This window comes from Natator depressus, chromosome 3, assembly GCF_965152275.1.
Source record: "Natator depressus isolate rNatDep1 chromosome 3, rNatDep2.hap1, whole genome shotgun sequence".
Classification (NCBI taxonomy): Eukaryota; Metazoa; Chordata; order Testudines; family Cheloniidae; genus Natator; species Natator depressus.
Window position 1 is genome coordinate 144192572 of NC_134236.1, and position 15101 is coordinate 144207672.

The window sequence follows — 15101 nt, forward strand, 5'->3', positions numbered from 1 at the left end:
CCCTGCGAGCGAGCTGATTGGCCCGGGCTCTTCTGTCACGGCTGGGGGAGGAGCAGTGTGGTCGGCGTCAGCTGCTCGCCCCACGCGCCCACGCCGCCATCCTCGCGCCTTGTTAGGAGACTACGGTCTCGTGAACCACACATGCGCATTTACTCTCTCATCTGATGAGAGCGGCGGGCGCCCTCCGCTCCGTCCCGCCTGACGTATTGTCGTCACTTCCGGCGTCCCCAAGAAAAAAAGTGACCTTGCTCCTCCCCCTTTTTTCACCATGGCAACTGGTAGATCTGCCTCTTCCGACCCCAGGGAGCCTAGGAGCCGCCTGTTCCGGTGCCGGGCGGTGGCGTAACATGGTGAGTTGCCCCGGTGAGGGGGAGCAGGAGCAGCGCGTTGCTGTGGCCCCCGAGCTGCCATCGCCCCGGGCCAGGGTCTCGTTGCCTGCGCGCTCGGGCGTCCGGCCGCGCGGGGCTGGCGCTCCCCAGGCTCCGGGCTCAAACCGCCTCGGCCTCACATGAGCTCCTGGCCGCGACCGCCGGCCCCGCCCCGGGGCGGCCTGGCCTGGCCTGGCCTGAGGGACGTGGCTGCTGGCGAGCGGCGCTGGGAGGCTGCTGTGGGCCGGGCCCCAGGAGCGCGCACGCTGAGAGCCGCCTAGCCCCGCTCCGGCGGCGCTCAGGGCCTGGTGGCTCCCCCGGCCCGCGAACCTCCGAGCCCCTCAGTGCACGCCCCGCCGCCGGCAGCTGCGACACTGGTACCTGCTCTTGGCTGTGCCGCGGGGGCCGTGAAAAGGGCAGGTACCAGCTGTCCTGCTGCCGCCTGAGGGGGTCTGCGCTGCCTGGCACAGCTGTGGTGTAGGCACTTGTTACAGGCAGGGAAGGGGCGACACTGTTCACAGCCCTGAGTTGTGTAACTAAGTTGACCTAAGTTTTTGGTGAAGACCAGGCTTGTCTCACTGAATGAACCAGGGGCTCTGCATGTGAAGCCGGTGCTAAACATAAGCAGACTAAGCAATTGCTTAGGGCGCCAAGCAGCTCAAGGGACTCCCTATAATAAGGGATAATTATTGTTGTGTGTGGAGGGTCTCCCCCAAATATTCCTGCTTAGAGCCTCCAATGGGCTAGCACTGGCACTGCCTGCATGCACTGGAAGCCATCAGTGGGTGGCCTGCTGCGGCAGGGCAAAGCCAGCCCTGGTGCATTACTGGAAGGGGGATGGCAAAGAAAGGAGCATATGGAAGGAGTAGGAATACTTGTGGCACCTTAGAGACTAACCAATTTATTTGAGCATAAGCTTTCATGAGCTACAGCTCACTTCATCGGATGAAGTAGCTCACGAAAGCTTATGCTCAAATAAATTGGTTAGTCTCTAAGGTGCCACAAGTACTCCTTTTCTTTTTGCGAATACAGACTAACACGGCTGTTACTCTGAAACCTATGGAAGGAGTGTGGCTGGTGAGGAAGAGAGGCGGAGTGGGGCATGGTTGGAGGTGGAGACTGCCTAGGCCCTTGCTGTGGTCCAGTGTTAATGGTTTGTCAGGGACTTATAAATAATGCTGCGGGTTTGTCACGGATTGGCCACTGCGTGTGTCCCGTGTCCTGTTCTTCTCCCACCCCCCTTCCTCCACCCCCCCGCAGCAGAGTTTGGGTATGGGAGGAGGTTGGGGCACATGATGGGGTAAGGTGGGCTCTGGGTGGCACTTACTTGGGGGGCTCCCCGGAAGTTGCGACATCCCCCTCGCTCAGATGCTAGATGGAGGTATGGCCAGGCTGCTCTGCACGCTGCCTCTGCCTAGCAGCTGAGCAAGGGGGCTGTTGCTGCTGCTGGGATGCCCCCCAGGTAAGCGCTGCTCAGAGCCCTCCTCACCCCGTCGCGTGTCCCACCCCCCTCCAACATCCAGACTCTGCTGCTGCTGCTGGCGGGGAGGTGTGGAGCCAGCTAGGGAGCCTGCTGGCCCTGCCTGCTCCCATCAAGGGTCCCGGGCTGTGTGTGCGCGTGTCGTTGTTGTCTGCGCCCCGCCCCCCCCCCTAGTTTTAGTCAGGGGTATATAGTAAAAGTCATGGACAGGTCATGGGCCATGAGTTTTTGTTTACTGCCTGTGACCTGTCTGTGACTTTTACTAAAAATACCTGTGACTGAAATGTAGCCTTGCTTGTAAGTAGGGCTGTTTATTCTGCAGCTGGACAACTTTCCACTGAATCTGTTTCTTGCCACAGTTACGCTTCACACTCCAAGCATTTATTAAGTATATAATGTCAAACATTAAAAAGTGTGTTGTTTAGATTCAATATCGAGCACTCAAGAGTTAGGAAACACTATCACAGTTGCCTATACAGCCTGAATTCCGCCCTCTTGTGTATCCCTGTCCTGCACTGAATGAGGCAGGAGTCCTATGGAAAAGAAAAATGTGACAGTTTTTAATTAAATGATCACAATGCATATAGATAAAGGAGGTAAGTTAGGGTTGTATGGGCAATAGAGAATTTGGCATTGCCTAACTTTTCAGTGCTCGACTTTGAAATCTGAGTAGCATTGTTTTAATGTAGTTTTGTGTATGTGACTATAGGCTTTTTTTAAAGGAAGATGATGGTATAAATTCTCTAATGTACAGCTCTAACTCCTTCATCATGCATCATCAGTTGGGCTTGAATCCTCAGCTTTCAGTGTTGGAGCACAGACTTCTGCCACTTGAGCTGCAGAACTAACTATGCCAGCTGACAGAAAAAGAAATCAGTTAAAACTGAGGGAGGATGGTTATCATCGTGTCCTGGATCTGGATGAGTAGTTGAGGGAAGCCCAGAATGGTGTGGATTTTTTTTTTTTTTTTTTTGGTAGAGGAGTTCCTACTCCATGTACCCACCTATTAGGGGGGCGAGCCACTGGACCCATGTGCTATAGCGGGGGTTGGGGGGAGAAGGAGAGGGAACCTAGCTTGTCTTCTCCTTCCCCACTCCCCAATCTAGCTACTGTTCCAATAGCTCCCAGGCATTCCTAGTGTATGGTGGTGATGCTGCTGCTGCTTCTTTGGCAGTGAGGTGGGCCAAAATCTTTAAAATGTTCAAGTTCAGTTATTTTGGCAGCTTGCCAGAGTTTTCCTGAGATAAATCAGTGACAGAAGGGAAATAGTCCTTCAAGTAGGTGTCTGTGTGTATCCTATTCTAACTATATTTGTAAGTCACGGACGGAAGATGAGACTGTTTGAATCGTAGTATCTGTTGGGCTATGTCTGCACCTTGCATGCCCCCTGCACCCAAGAGCATAAAGGACAAAGTATCTTCAAGTGACCCTCAGTACCCGCTTACTGCCAAGGGCAGGGAGACAAATCAAGCAGTGTCTGCCTGCTACTTAGAATCTGTACTAGAATCTGCTTCTCATAGTCAGTTAATTCCCATCTAATGCCCTCTCTTGTTTGTTTTGTTTTGTTGATGCAAAAATAAATAAATATAAGATTTTGCCTCAGCACTTTGTACCCCTTCCTTGACTTAAAATGGCTGATTGAAAGCCCTTGGGCTTCACCCAGGCCAGTCCTATGACGCTCATTCCATATATGCATGGTCATAGTTGTTGCCTTTTTTGTCTCCGTGAGAGCCATGTGCCAGGCTGTGCTCAGTATAACATTCCTTTATGATCAGGACAAGAAAATCAGGGGTATTTGCCTGAAATTGTTTGTACCAAAGGGGTATAAATCAACCTCAGTGTCTCCGCCAGATAATGCTGGTGACCAGCTACTGGCATCAGAACTAACAAAAGAAACATTAACAGTACCAGTTGATCTAATGTTAGAGGACGTAATGATGTCCCTGGCACCTCACTTTGAACTTATGACACTACATTTGGCACTGGTATGTACCTCTGTCCTCACAGTGCTGACGTGGCCTTAAAGATGTGTTGCATTTGGAGGAAGCCTAGTTGTCTTCTCCATCACTGGGACATGGCTTCTCCTCACTTTCCAGCAGGGAACTTTTTCCTCTCTGTTCACACACATCAGGAGAAGACCTCTCTACAAACCAGGGTGCACTCACTTCAGAGCCCTGACTCCTCTGCCTCAGACATGGCAATAGCCAAGTCACCAGAACCAGCTTCATCCCTACAGTGCTCCATCTTGACCTTACTGGGCATACTCAGGACCTCCATTAAAAGGACCCAGGATTCTGTCTTCCTCTTACCATTCAAGAAAATGCAGAAGTTCATGCTGTCCTGCATCAATGTCCAAGCCTCTGTCTGGAGGCGGAAAGGAACAAGAACAGCTTGCAGAGGTGGAACAGGCAGGTCTTGAGCCTCCTGAACCACACTCTTCATCTCCTGCCAGAAAACTTGTCATTATCTTCCATTGAGAGTGTCTTTTTGGCTCCTATATCAGCTTCAGATGATTAGAAAGCCTTCCAGAGTTGTTCTCTCATATAGTTAATACCCTTGAGATAGAGACCTTAGTGATTGAAGAAAAAGCTCACAAGCTTTTTGATAGAGCACATTCTTCTGCTCCTGCCAGAAATGCGTTACCGAATGAGGACGTCTTAGAACCAGCCAAAATCCTATGGCATGCACCAGCAACATTGCCTCCAACTGCTAAAGGAACAGAAAAATACCAGGTACTTTAAAAGCGGTTTGAATGATAATGTACCCCACTGCCCCAACACTAAGTTTATTAATGATTTCTGCAATCCAAGGTCATTCCTAAACACAAGGACCCAAAGAAGTTAGATCTCTTTGGAAGAAAGGCTTACTTGTTGAAAAGCCATTATTGCTTAAATTTGCTAGTGGTGAAGCGATCTCTGTGAAGCCATGGATGCTTCAGACAAGGCAGGTCGGTCGATGGCCATTGTGGTAATCATACACAGAACATTGTGGTTACAGATCTCTGGCATTCCTAGGGAGATGCAGAATACAATTGAGGACTTGCCCTTCGCAGGTACAGACTCATTCAGCACACAGTTCAGTGAGGTGTTCTACTCCCCAGAGGACTCCAGGGCCACAATTCACTCACTGGACATCTGCACCTTTGGATCAGATTGCAAGTCCTTTAGATACAAATGGCAAACTAAACAGAAGGCATCCAGCTACGCTTAACAAGGGTCTTCTGAGTACTCACCTACCAAGAGTGACCTAGACAAAGTGGAGGATTGGGCCAAAAGAAATCTGATGAGGTTCAACAAGGACAAGTGCAGAGTCCTGCACTTAGGAAGGAAGAATCCCATGCTCCACTACAGGCTGGGGACCGACTGGCTAAGCAGCAGTTCTGCAGAAAAGGACCTGGGGATTACAGTGGACAAGAAGGTGGATAGGAGTCAACAGTGTGCCCTTGTTGCCAAGAAGGCCAGCGGCACATTGGGTTGTATTAGTAGGAGCACTGCCAGCAGATCAAGGGAAGTGATTATTCCATTCCCCTCTATTCGGCAGTGGTGAGGCCACACCTGAAGTATTGCGTACAGTTTTGGTCCCCCCACTACAGAAGGGATGTGGACAAATTGGAGAGAGACCAGTGGAGGGCAACGAAAATGATTAGGGGGCTGGGGCACATGACTTATGAGGAGAGGCTGAGGGAACTGGGGTTATTTAATCTGCAGAAGAAAAGAGTGAGGTGGGATTTGATAGCAGTCTTCAACTACCTGAAGGGAGATTCCAAAGAGGATGGAGCTAGGTTGTTCTCAGTGGTGGCAGATGTCAGAACAAGAAGTAATGGTCTCAAGTTGCAGTGGGGGGAGGTCTAGGTTGGATATTAGGAAACATTATTTCACTTGGAGGGTGGTGAAGCACTGGAATGCGTTACCTAGGGAGGTGGTGGAATCTCCTTCCTTCGAGGTTTTTAAGGTCAGGCTTGACAAAGCCCTGGCTGGGATGATTTAGTTGGGGATTGGTCCTGCTTTGAGCAGGGGGTTGGACTAGATGACCACCTGAGGTCCCTTCTAACCCTGATATTCTATGATTCTATAATTCTAAACCAAGATTATTTCAAAGGAAGCAATCATCCTTTGTTTCAGAGTAGCAGCCATGTTAGTCTGTATCTGCAAAAAGAAAAGGAGTACTTGTGGCACCTTAGAGACTAACCAATTTATTTGAGCATAAGCTTTCGTGAGCTACAGCTCACTTCATCGGATGCATGCAGTGGAAAATACAGTGGGGAGATTTATATACACAGAGAACATGAAACAATGGGTGTTACCATACACACTGTAACGAGTGATCAGGTAAGGTGAGCTATTACCAGCAGGAGAGCGGGGGGAGGGGGGAACCTTTTGTAGTGATAATCAAGGTGGGCCATTTCCAGTAGTTGACAAGAACGTGTGAGGAACAGTGGAGGGTGGGGAATAAACATAGTAAAACTATTTCCCCTTGTGTAATGACACATCCACTCCCAGTCTTTATTCAAGCCTAAGTTAATTATATCCAGTTTGCAAATTAGTTCCAATTCAGCAGTCTGTTTTTGAAGTCTTTTTATTGTAATATTGCGACCTTTAGGTCTGAAATCAAGTGACCAGAGAGATTGAAGTGTTCTCCGACTGGTTTTTGAATGTTATAATTCTTGACGTCTGATTTGTGTCCCTTTTATTCTTTTACGTAGAGACTGTCCAGTTTGACCAATGTACATGGCAAAGGGGCATTACTGGCACATGATGGCATACATCACATTGGTAGATGTGCAGTGAACGAGCCTCTGATAGTGTGGCTGATGTGATTAGGCCCTATGATAGTGTCCCCTGAATAGATATGTGGACACAGTTGGCAACGGGCTTTGTTGCAAGGATAGGTTCCTGGGCTAGTGGTTTTGGTGTGTGGTTGCTGGTGAGTATTTGCTTCAGGTTGGGGGGCTGTCTGTAAGCAAGGACTGGCCTGTCTCCCAAGATCTGTGAGAGTGATGGGTCGTCCTTCAGGATAGGTTGTAGATCCTTGATGATGTGTTGGAGAGGTTTTAGTTGGGGGCTGAAGGTGATGGCTAGTGGCGGTCTGTTATTGTCTTTGTTGGGCCTGTCCTGTAGTAGGTGACTTCTGGGTGCTCTTCTGGCTCTGTCAATCTGTTTCTTCACTTCAGCAGGTGGGTATTGTAGTTGTAAGAACGCTTAATAGAGATCTTGTAGGTGTTTGTCTGAGGGGTTGGAGCAAATGCGGTTGTATCGTAGAGCTTGGCTGTAGACAATGGATCGTGTGGTGTGATCTGGGTGAAAGCTGGAGGCATGTAGGTAGGAATAACGGTCAGTAGGTTTCCGTTATAGGGTAGTGTTTATGTAACCATTGCTTATTAGCACCGTAGTGTCCAGGAAGTGGATCTCTTGTGTGGACTGGTCCAGGCAGAGGTTGATGGTGGGATGGAAATTGTTGAAATCATGGTGGAATTTCTCAAGGACGGCTTTTCCGTGGGTCCAGATGATGAAGATGTCATCAATGTAGCACAAGTAGAGTAGCGGCATTAGGGGAGGAGAGCTGAGGAAGCGTTGTTCTAAGTCAGCCATAAAAATGTTGGCATACTGAGGGGCCATGCGGATACCCATAGCATCCTTTCTTGTTCATTCTGCATCTGCTTCCTGGCAGTTGGTTGACACAAGGATCAAGCCAACACACACATCAGACGAACTATCTCCAAACCTTGTCTTCACATGCCAGTTTTCTTTCTTTCATCAGGTTTGGACTAGAGCAACAACTGACAGATGGGTGCTGGAAGTTGTCTCCCATGGATATCCCATCCAGTTTCAGTCCTTGCTTCTTACCCAATCCCTTCCCAATCCGTTTTTAGGGACCTTTCTCATGAAAATTAGCTAAAAGTGGTTTCCCTGTTTCACCTCGAACAAGGGTTCTTAAACTGGGGGTCATGACCCCACAGAGGTTCACAATGTGGTTACATGGGGGTCGTGAGCTGTCAGCTCTGTGGGGCTGACAGCCCTGGGCCCCCATTAAATTAAATTGAATTACCCCTTCCCCATTTTTAAATTATAAGGGGCGGGGCTCACACTCAGGGGCTTGTTGTGTGAAAGGGGTCACCAATACAAAAAGTTTGAAAACCAATGACCTAGAAGCTAGAGGAGTTATATCTGAAGTACAAGGAAAGAGGCTTCTACTCCTGATATTTCTTTATTCTGAAGATGAATGGGGTTTTTTGTCCTGTTCTAGACCTGACAAAACTGTACACATTTATACATTGTCTCAGATTCAGGATAGTAACATTAGCCTCCATCCTTCCTTTTCATATTGCTCAAGACATGCATTTGCATATTCTCATCCTTCTGGCCCACAGAAAGTGTCTGTGGTGCAAAGTAGGACCCAATCATTACTAGTACATGGTGTTACCGTTTGGTCTCTCCATAGCACCAAGAGTTTTCACTGTGCTGGCAACTCACTTGAGACAAGGCATTTGTGTCTACCTATATCTAGATGATGGGCTGATCAAAGGTAGATTTCATCAGGAAGTTGCTATAGCATTGAAATGACCTTCATCTGTTCAAGCAACTGGGTCTCATAATTTTTCATAATTTACCATATCTCATACAAGACTTAGTAGGAACCTTAACTGAATGCAAATTGGAGAACACACATCATCCTGAGGAGAGATTTTTGCTCTCCAGATAACCCTCACCAATATGAAAATGAATCCATCAACTACAGTAAGAACTTGCTTCAGATGTCTAGGTCACAAATCAGCTTGCCCGTAGCCAGACTTCACCTACGTCCATTACAAAGTTGACTAAGATCAGAGTAGCAGCCATGTTAGTCTGTATTCACAAAAAGAAAAGGAATACTAGTGGCACCTTAGAGACTAACCAATTTATTTGAGCATAAGCTTTCGTGAATTACAGCTCACTTCATCGGATGCATTCAGCGGAAAATACAGTGAGGAGATTTATATACACACAGAACATGAAAAAATGGGTGTTATCATACACATTGTAATCAAGGTGGGCCATTTCCAGCAGTTAACAGGAACGTCCGAGGAGCGGTGGAGGGGGGCGGGGGGAAATAAACATGGGGAAATAGTTTTACTTTTGTGTAATGACACATCGACTCCCAGTCTCTATTCATAAACCAGTCAGAGAACACTTCAATCTCTCTGGTCACTCGATTTCAGACCTAAAGATTGCAATATTACAATAAAAATACTTCAAAAACAGACTCCAGCAAGAGACTGCTGAATTGGAATTAATTTGCAAACTGGATACAATTAACTTAGGCTTGAATAAAGACTGGGAGTGGATGTGTCATTACACAAAGTAAAACTATTTCCCCATGTTTATTCTCCCCCCCCCCCCCTCCTCGGACGTTCCTGTTAACTGCTGGAAATGGCCCACCTTGATTATCACTACAAAAGGTTTTCTCCCCCCCGCTCTCCTGCTGGTAATAGCTCATCTTAAGTGATCACTCTCCTTACAGTGTGTATGATAGCACCCATTTTTTCATGTTCTGTGTGTATATAAATCTCCTCACTGTATTTTCTGCTGAATGCATCCGGTGAAGTGAGGTGTAGCTCACGAAAGCTTATGCTCAAATAAATTGGTTAGTCTCTAAGGTGCCACTAGTACTCCTTTTCTTTTTGCAAATGAAGGTATGCGAGTTGTGGTCCCAGCTCATATTCTGTCATTGCACTGGTGGTCAGACCCCAAAAATGTGTACAAGGGAGCACCTCTCTTCACACCACCTCCTATAAAGATGCTGAACACCGGTGCATCAGAGACACAGGTGCATACCTGGACTACCTCCAGATAGTCCCAAAAGGACATGACTCTACATATAAACGTTCTAGAATTTGAGTGATCAGATTTGTTAGCATAGCATTCCAATGTGTTCTACAGTTTTCCACCGTGACAGTCGGTACCCATATGTTCACCCCTTTTACAAAACTGTTAAATTTTGTACAAAGCATACTGTGTAAGGTATCATTTGAAAACTCATGATTTGCTGATCATAATTGTCCTGGTAAAATGTGTGGCAATATTGTATGTAAAGATATAATATTCTACTGTATAAAATTATGAAGACATGTCCCATAATGTTCTGGAGGGCAGTCAGAAACAAGTTCCCCAGAGACAAAAGGTTAGCTGGTGCCTCAGCTAGGTGTCAACTAGATCAAGTGGACCACCACCTTAAGTGGCTACTCTTTGGCAGGAGAGAGGATGTGTGAGTGGGTGGGAAATCTACATTTTGACAAAGAAGCAGCTTAAGGTTCCTGGCCACACAGCTGAACATCAGCTGGAGATGATTCTTGTGTAAAAGAAAGGGCTATAAGGCGAGAGGGCAGAAGCCGCAAATCATCTCTCCCTTGCGCTCTGCTCCTGGCATCATCATCACCTGAAGGACAAAGGAAGCACTAGTGGAGTAGGGGAGAGATCCTGACTGAAAGAGGTTCAGTCATTAAGACTGCAGGAACATGTGGTGAGAGAGACCTTTGCTTGGTATTCACTTAGCTTGTTAAGTTAGTTGCATTTTACCTTTTATTTCCTTTTAACCAATTCTGACTTGTGTGCCTCATTGCTTGTAATCTCTTAAAATCTATCTTTCTGTAGTTTATAAATTTTGTTTTGTTTTATCTAAACCAGTGTGTTTGGATTGAAGTGTTTGGATTGAAGTGTTTGGGAAACTCCATTTGGGATAACAAGATTTGTGCAAATCATTTTGTATTAATGAAATTACGGACTTTATACAAGTTTGTATTGTCTCGGAGGGTTCTGGACAGTATAAGACGCACATTTCTGGGGGGAAATCTGGGACTGAGAGTTTGCTGGTGTTGCCCTACAGTGTAATTCATGAGTGACTGGCTATAGCACTCATACAGTATAGCTGGGAGTGATTTACATGCTGGAGGTTGAGAGAGCAAACCAGGAGTGGTTGCTTTCACAGTGAAGCAGCCTAAAAGGCATCCCAGCTTGGAGAATTGAGGGGACATAGTTGTCCATCAGTCCAGATTGTACCCTTTTCTTCAACCAAAAAAACTTCAAAAACAGACTCCAACGAGAAACTGCAGAACTGGAATTAATTTGCAAACTGGACACCATCAAATTAGGCCTGAATAAAGACTGGGAGTGGATGGGTTACTACAAAAACTAATTTCCCCTTCTTGTCACCGATTACATTGGCCTCATGAGCACTACGGAAGTGATTTCCACTCCTTCTTGTCTATTGTTGAGAATAGCCAAATCCCACCTTAATTGAATTGACTCGTTAGCACTGTCCCCGCACTTGGTAAGGCAACTCCTATCTTTTCATATGCTGTGTATTTATACCTCCCTACTGTATGTTCCACTCCATGCATCTGATGAAGTGGGTTTTAGCCCAGAAAAGCTTATGCCCAGATAAATTTGTTAGTCTCAAAGGTGCGACAAGGACTCCTCGTTTTTTCATTGTACCCTGGGTAATGTCACATCCACTATGCAGATTCTTATATGCAGCACATCTGCAAAGTATTACGTAACAAGCAAAGAGATGCCAGGAGGCAATCAAGTTACATACATAGTGCCAACAATACAGGATTACTCCAGTAGCTCTCCATCTTAGCGCACACCATTCATCAGCAACCATGAATGGTTTCTGAAGAATTCTATCACCCCAATATTTCACCAGTGAGGAAATCCCATTACAGACTTGTAAAAGTGGTAAAGAGTCCTGTGGCACCTTATAGACTGACAGACTTATTGGAGCATTACAGACTTGTTTGTCATCAACACTAAATCTTGTGCCTCATGGAGTCATGCACCTGGGATCCTAACACAGGACAGGATATCTTTTTCATACCGCGGGATCAGGGGCTCATGTATGCATTTCCACAGATTCCCCTGAAAGCAAGGGTGTTATGGCAAATCAGATGGGATGCAGCCACACTGATCATCCTGATTGTTCCTTTTTAGCAGACACCGTTCTGGTTAACATCATCTCAGAATGTCTACTCAGCTTCGGATGGCACTTCCAGACAGTCTAGACATAACAGCATAGAACCAAGAAAAATACAGTCCAGGGATAATAGTATAGAACCAAAAACTTCATCCAGACCTGAGATTGCTGCATCTGACAGCCTGGATGTTGACTGGTTGCGTGGTATGACTGTTCACTGTTACTTCAAAACATTTGACTACAGGGCAGAAAGCTCTCCACGAGGAAAACATATTCTTCTAAATGGAAAAGATTTTCCGTTTGGGCAGCCTATCATATCCATGGCCCATTGAAGGCCCCTATACCTAAAATTATTGATTACACTGAGGCGTGGCAGAATTTTTTTTTCTTTTTTATAATGTCAGTGGATAATATCAATGTTTGTTTTTTAACAATTGTAAATTTTCAGTCGTGCAAAATTATGGGTTTTAAGCACTTTTCTATTTTTATCAGTTGAAATTTTCAGTTGTAGGAAATTTGAGTGGAGGGTTAAGACAATGAGGGAGGGCTTAGCTAGCAAGTTGAAAGAATATTTTCTTAATTTGGATTAGTTCATTCAGAGTTGAGAAATTGATTAGGAATTGAAAAAGTAAGAAAGCTTTTTTTCCCCTCTTTCTCTTCCAGTCTTTGAATTAAAAACCAGTTGGGAAGGGCTGAGATCTGCTAATTCTAATAACTTGAAGGGCCAGATTTTCAATGCAAGATAGGCACCTAACCTGTTTAGGGACTTCTGAAAATCCCGTTAGGCACCTAAAGACCTTTGGAACTGTGGCCCATGATGACCAGAAACAATCCATCAGTTTACTAATGACAGTTAATTCCTTTGTTTAATAAATCAGTTTTAAATGGAAAACATACTTAAACTCTCTTTTCTTATAGTTTTAACTAAAAACAATTATAAATGCTGTTTTTTGTGTATTTTAAAATGAATTTGAATTCTAATTTCCATTCAAATGCAGCTTGACACAAATCCAGAATAAAACATTTTCTAGTAAATAAGATTTGAGTAAGTCACCATTTTCTAACAAAATAAAAATGTAAAAATTAAGAATCTGAATAAATGTATGTGAAACTATATAATTTCTTAAATATATAGTGTATCCTCCATGTTAGCAAAAAGATCCAAATTTAGTATATAGATCTTTGGTTGCATATCAATATGTTTTAATGGTTTAGAAAAATAACTGAACCACAAATGCAAACAAGAATGAAATCAGTGATTTAAACCAAGATTTCCTTTGTGCTGATTTAAGTCCATGTTTAAAACCACGTATATAAATTACGTTGATTTAAATCAACCCACTGTGCTGAGCAAGGTAGAAAAGATTATAAGGAAAAAATTGGGGAAGGGTTGACAAGAGCTCAGTGATTTTACTGCTTGCTCCTTCACCGATTGTGGCATCTCCCTAACCTTACTCATTATTATCCATGATGTTGCTTCTTTGTGATGAGGAATATGAAGACAGTCAACATTTACCAGAAAGCAATGTATATTCAGTTGATTACAAAGGAGTGACGGTAGTTCCTAGGAATAAAAATAAGAAGGGAACATAAAAATGGTTTGAACAAGAAGAAAACTAATCTATTTTTTTTTTTAAAGGGGACAATACATCTATTCCGCAAATCACAAAGAACAATAGCTAGCAAGTTAACACAGGAATTTAGGTTGGTAGCAGCTGATCGAAGGGTAAGTGAATTTGTAAAAAATGGATTACAAATGTAATTTAATTGTGATTGTGCCTAAATGATTAGTATATTGTTAACTTTCCAGATAAATCTTTTACCCTTTCCTAGCTATGGTTTCAAAAGAGGTTAAGTAGACATTTTAATTTATACTTTAAGTTAAAAATTCAGATGGGTTTATGGCCTTGTACTTAAGTGTGTGTTGAAGTAATCACAGAACTTGAAAAATGGCCGAAAATATATCTGAAGAATGGTAGGAGAACAATTTAAGAATTAGTGAAGTACATATTGTTTTATAGATGGCCTAAATAGTAGTAATCTGCTTCACTCCACTATTAGCTGCACCTGCATTATTTTCACTGAGTTTATTGTAAATTTTAATTACTTCCTAATTTATGTGGTGTCCATTGCCATTGATTTTGAGTGCCTCACATTTAATTTTAAATCAAATATGTGATGATCATAAAGCCTTATGGGAAAGGTAAAACATACTTGGCAGTTAAAGCTCTATCCAACTCCCATTTCTTTCAGGTAGAACTGAATTAGGAGCTCTGTCCTGAAATAACAAAAAAGGGCAATAAGGATTGTTCTGCACATGGTATCTCGATAAGATTCAAACCCATCAAGAGGGAATTTTAAAGTAGCTTTGCAAAACTGTCATAAAAATTTACCACCATAGTCACAAAATCTGTATACCTGCTGTTTACTTTGATGAATGATTATAATGAAAAATCATGCAATATTTGATTTGCCATGAAACAGAATTAAACACTCTTGGTGAGTGAAATTTTGAAAGGCTGCTTTGAATTGTTTAATTAAAATAGGGGCTAAATCCTGAATTCCTTCCTCAGACAAAATTTCCAGTATAGTGGGGGGAAGGAGTTTTGCCTCTGTGAAGCGTGCTGGATTCGACCCCTACTGCTTTTTTCTTTTTTTAAAGCTTAAAGTTTAGGGTCCGTTCTCCCTCTCTCTCTCTCTCTCTCTCTCTCTCTCTCTCTCTCTCTGTCCCATTAACGTTCAGTGAGAATGGTTTTCCCCCACCCCACTGCTATCCATATCAGCAGTACTCAGTTTACAAGTAAAAATACTCTTACTGACTGCCAGAACTGCAAACTCAGCCTGGGATCTGAGAGTCAAGCTGGGTTGTTTCTTATGCATCATCACTAGGAGTAAATGTTCTGCAGGCTGAATTAGGTCCATATTTGCACCTGTGCAGCCCTGCTGTCTTCAGTTTCAGCCCCAAGTGACACTGGTGCAGCCCATTGGCTACAAAGGAGATGGACAAGTGAAAAGGAACTTCTGAGACAATGTACACGAAGGAATAGCTTCCAGCTCTCTCTTCGCTCTGTTGTTTCTCCACAGTTGATAGGAGTAAAACTATAATATATTTGTATCACTAAGTCAGCCGGTGTATACTTTACACAGATCTGCAAGTAAAAAGGTGGCATTTTTACGTAGTTAATTTTCAGAGTAGAATTGTATTTTGAGGCTAATGTTCCATGATGCATGTACCATGATGCTGTTGAAAGTGAGTTGTCAGGTTGCCCATAAAGTTAGCAGAGGGAGGTGAGGGCATTTAATAG

At 44.4% G+C, this 15101-nt stretch overlaps 1 protein-coding gene across 2 annotated transcripts in view; it reads left to right on the forward strand.

Moving 5' to 3' along the window:
- The first annotated feature begins 285 nt into the window (after positions 1-285).
- The window catches only part of SLC30A6 (solute carrier family 30 member 6), a 38444-nt gene continuing 23628 nt past the window's right edge, over positions 286-15101 (forward strand). Inside the window, exons 1-2 of one of the 2 annotated variants that reach the window (XM_074948971.1) lie at positions 286-350; positions 13436-13522. In XM_074948971.1, the coding sequence (XP_074805072.1) occupies positions 348-350; positions 13436-13522 (90 nt within the window). In that variant the 5' untranslated portion in view covers positions 286-347. The remainder of the gene's footprint in view (positions 351-13435; positions 13523-15101) is intronic. The other variant, XM_074948972.1, reaches the window with a different exon arrangement.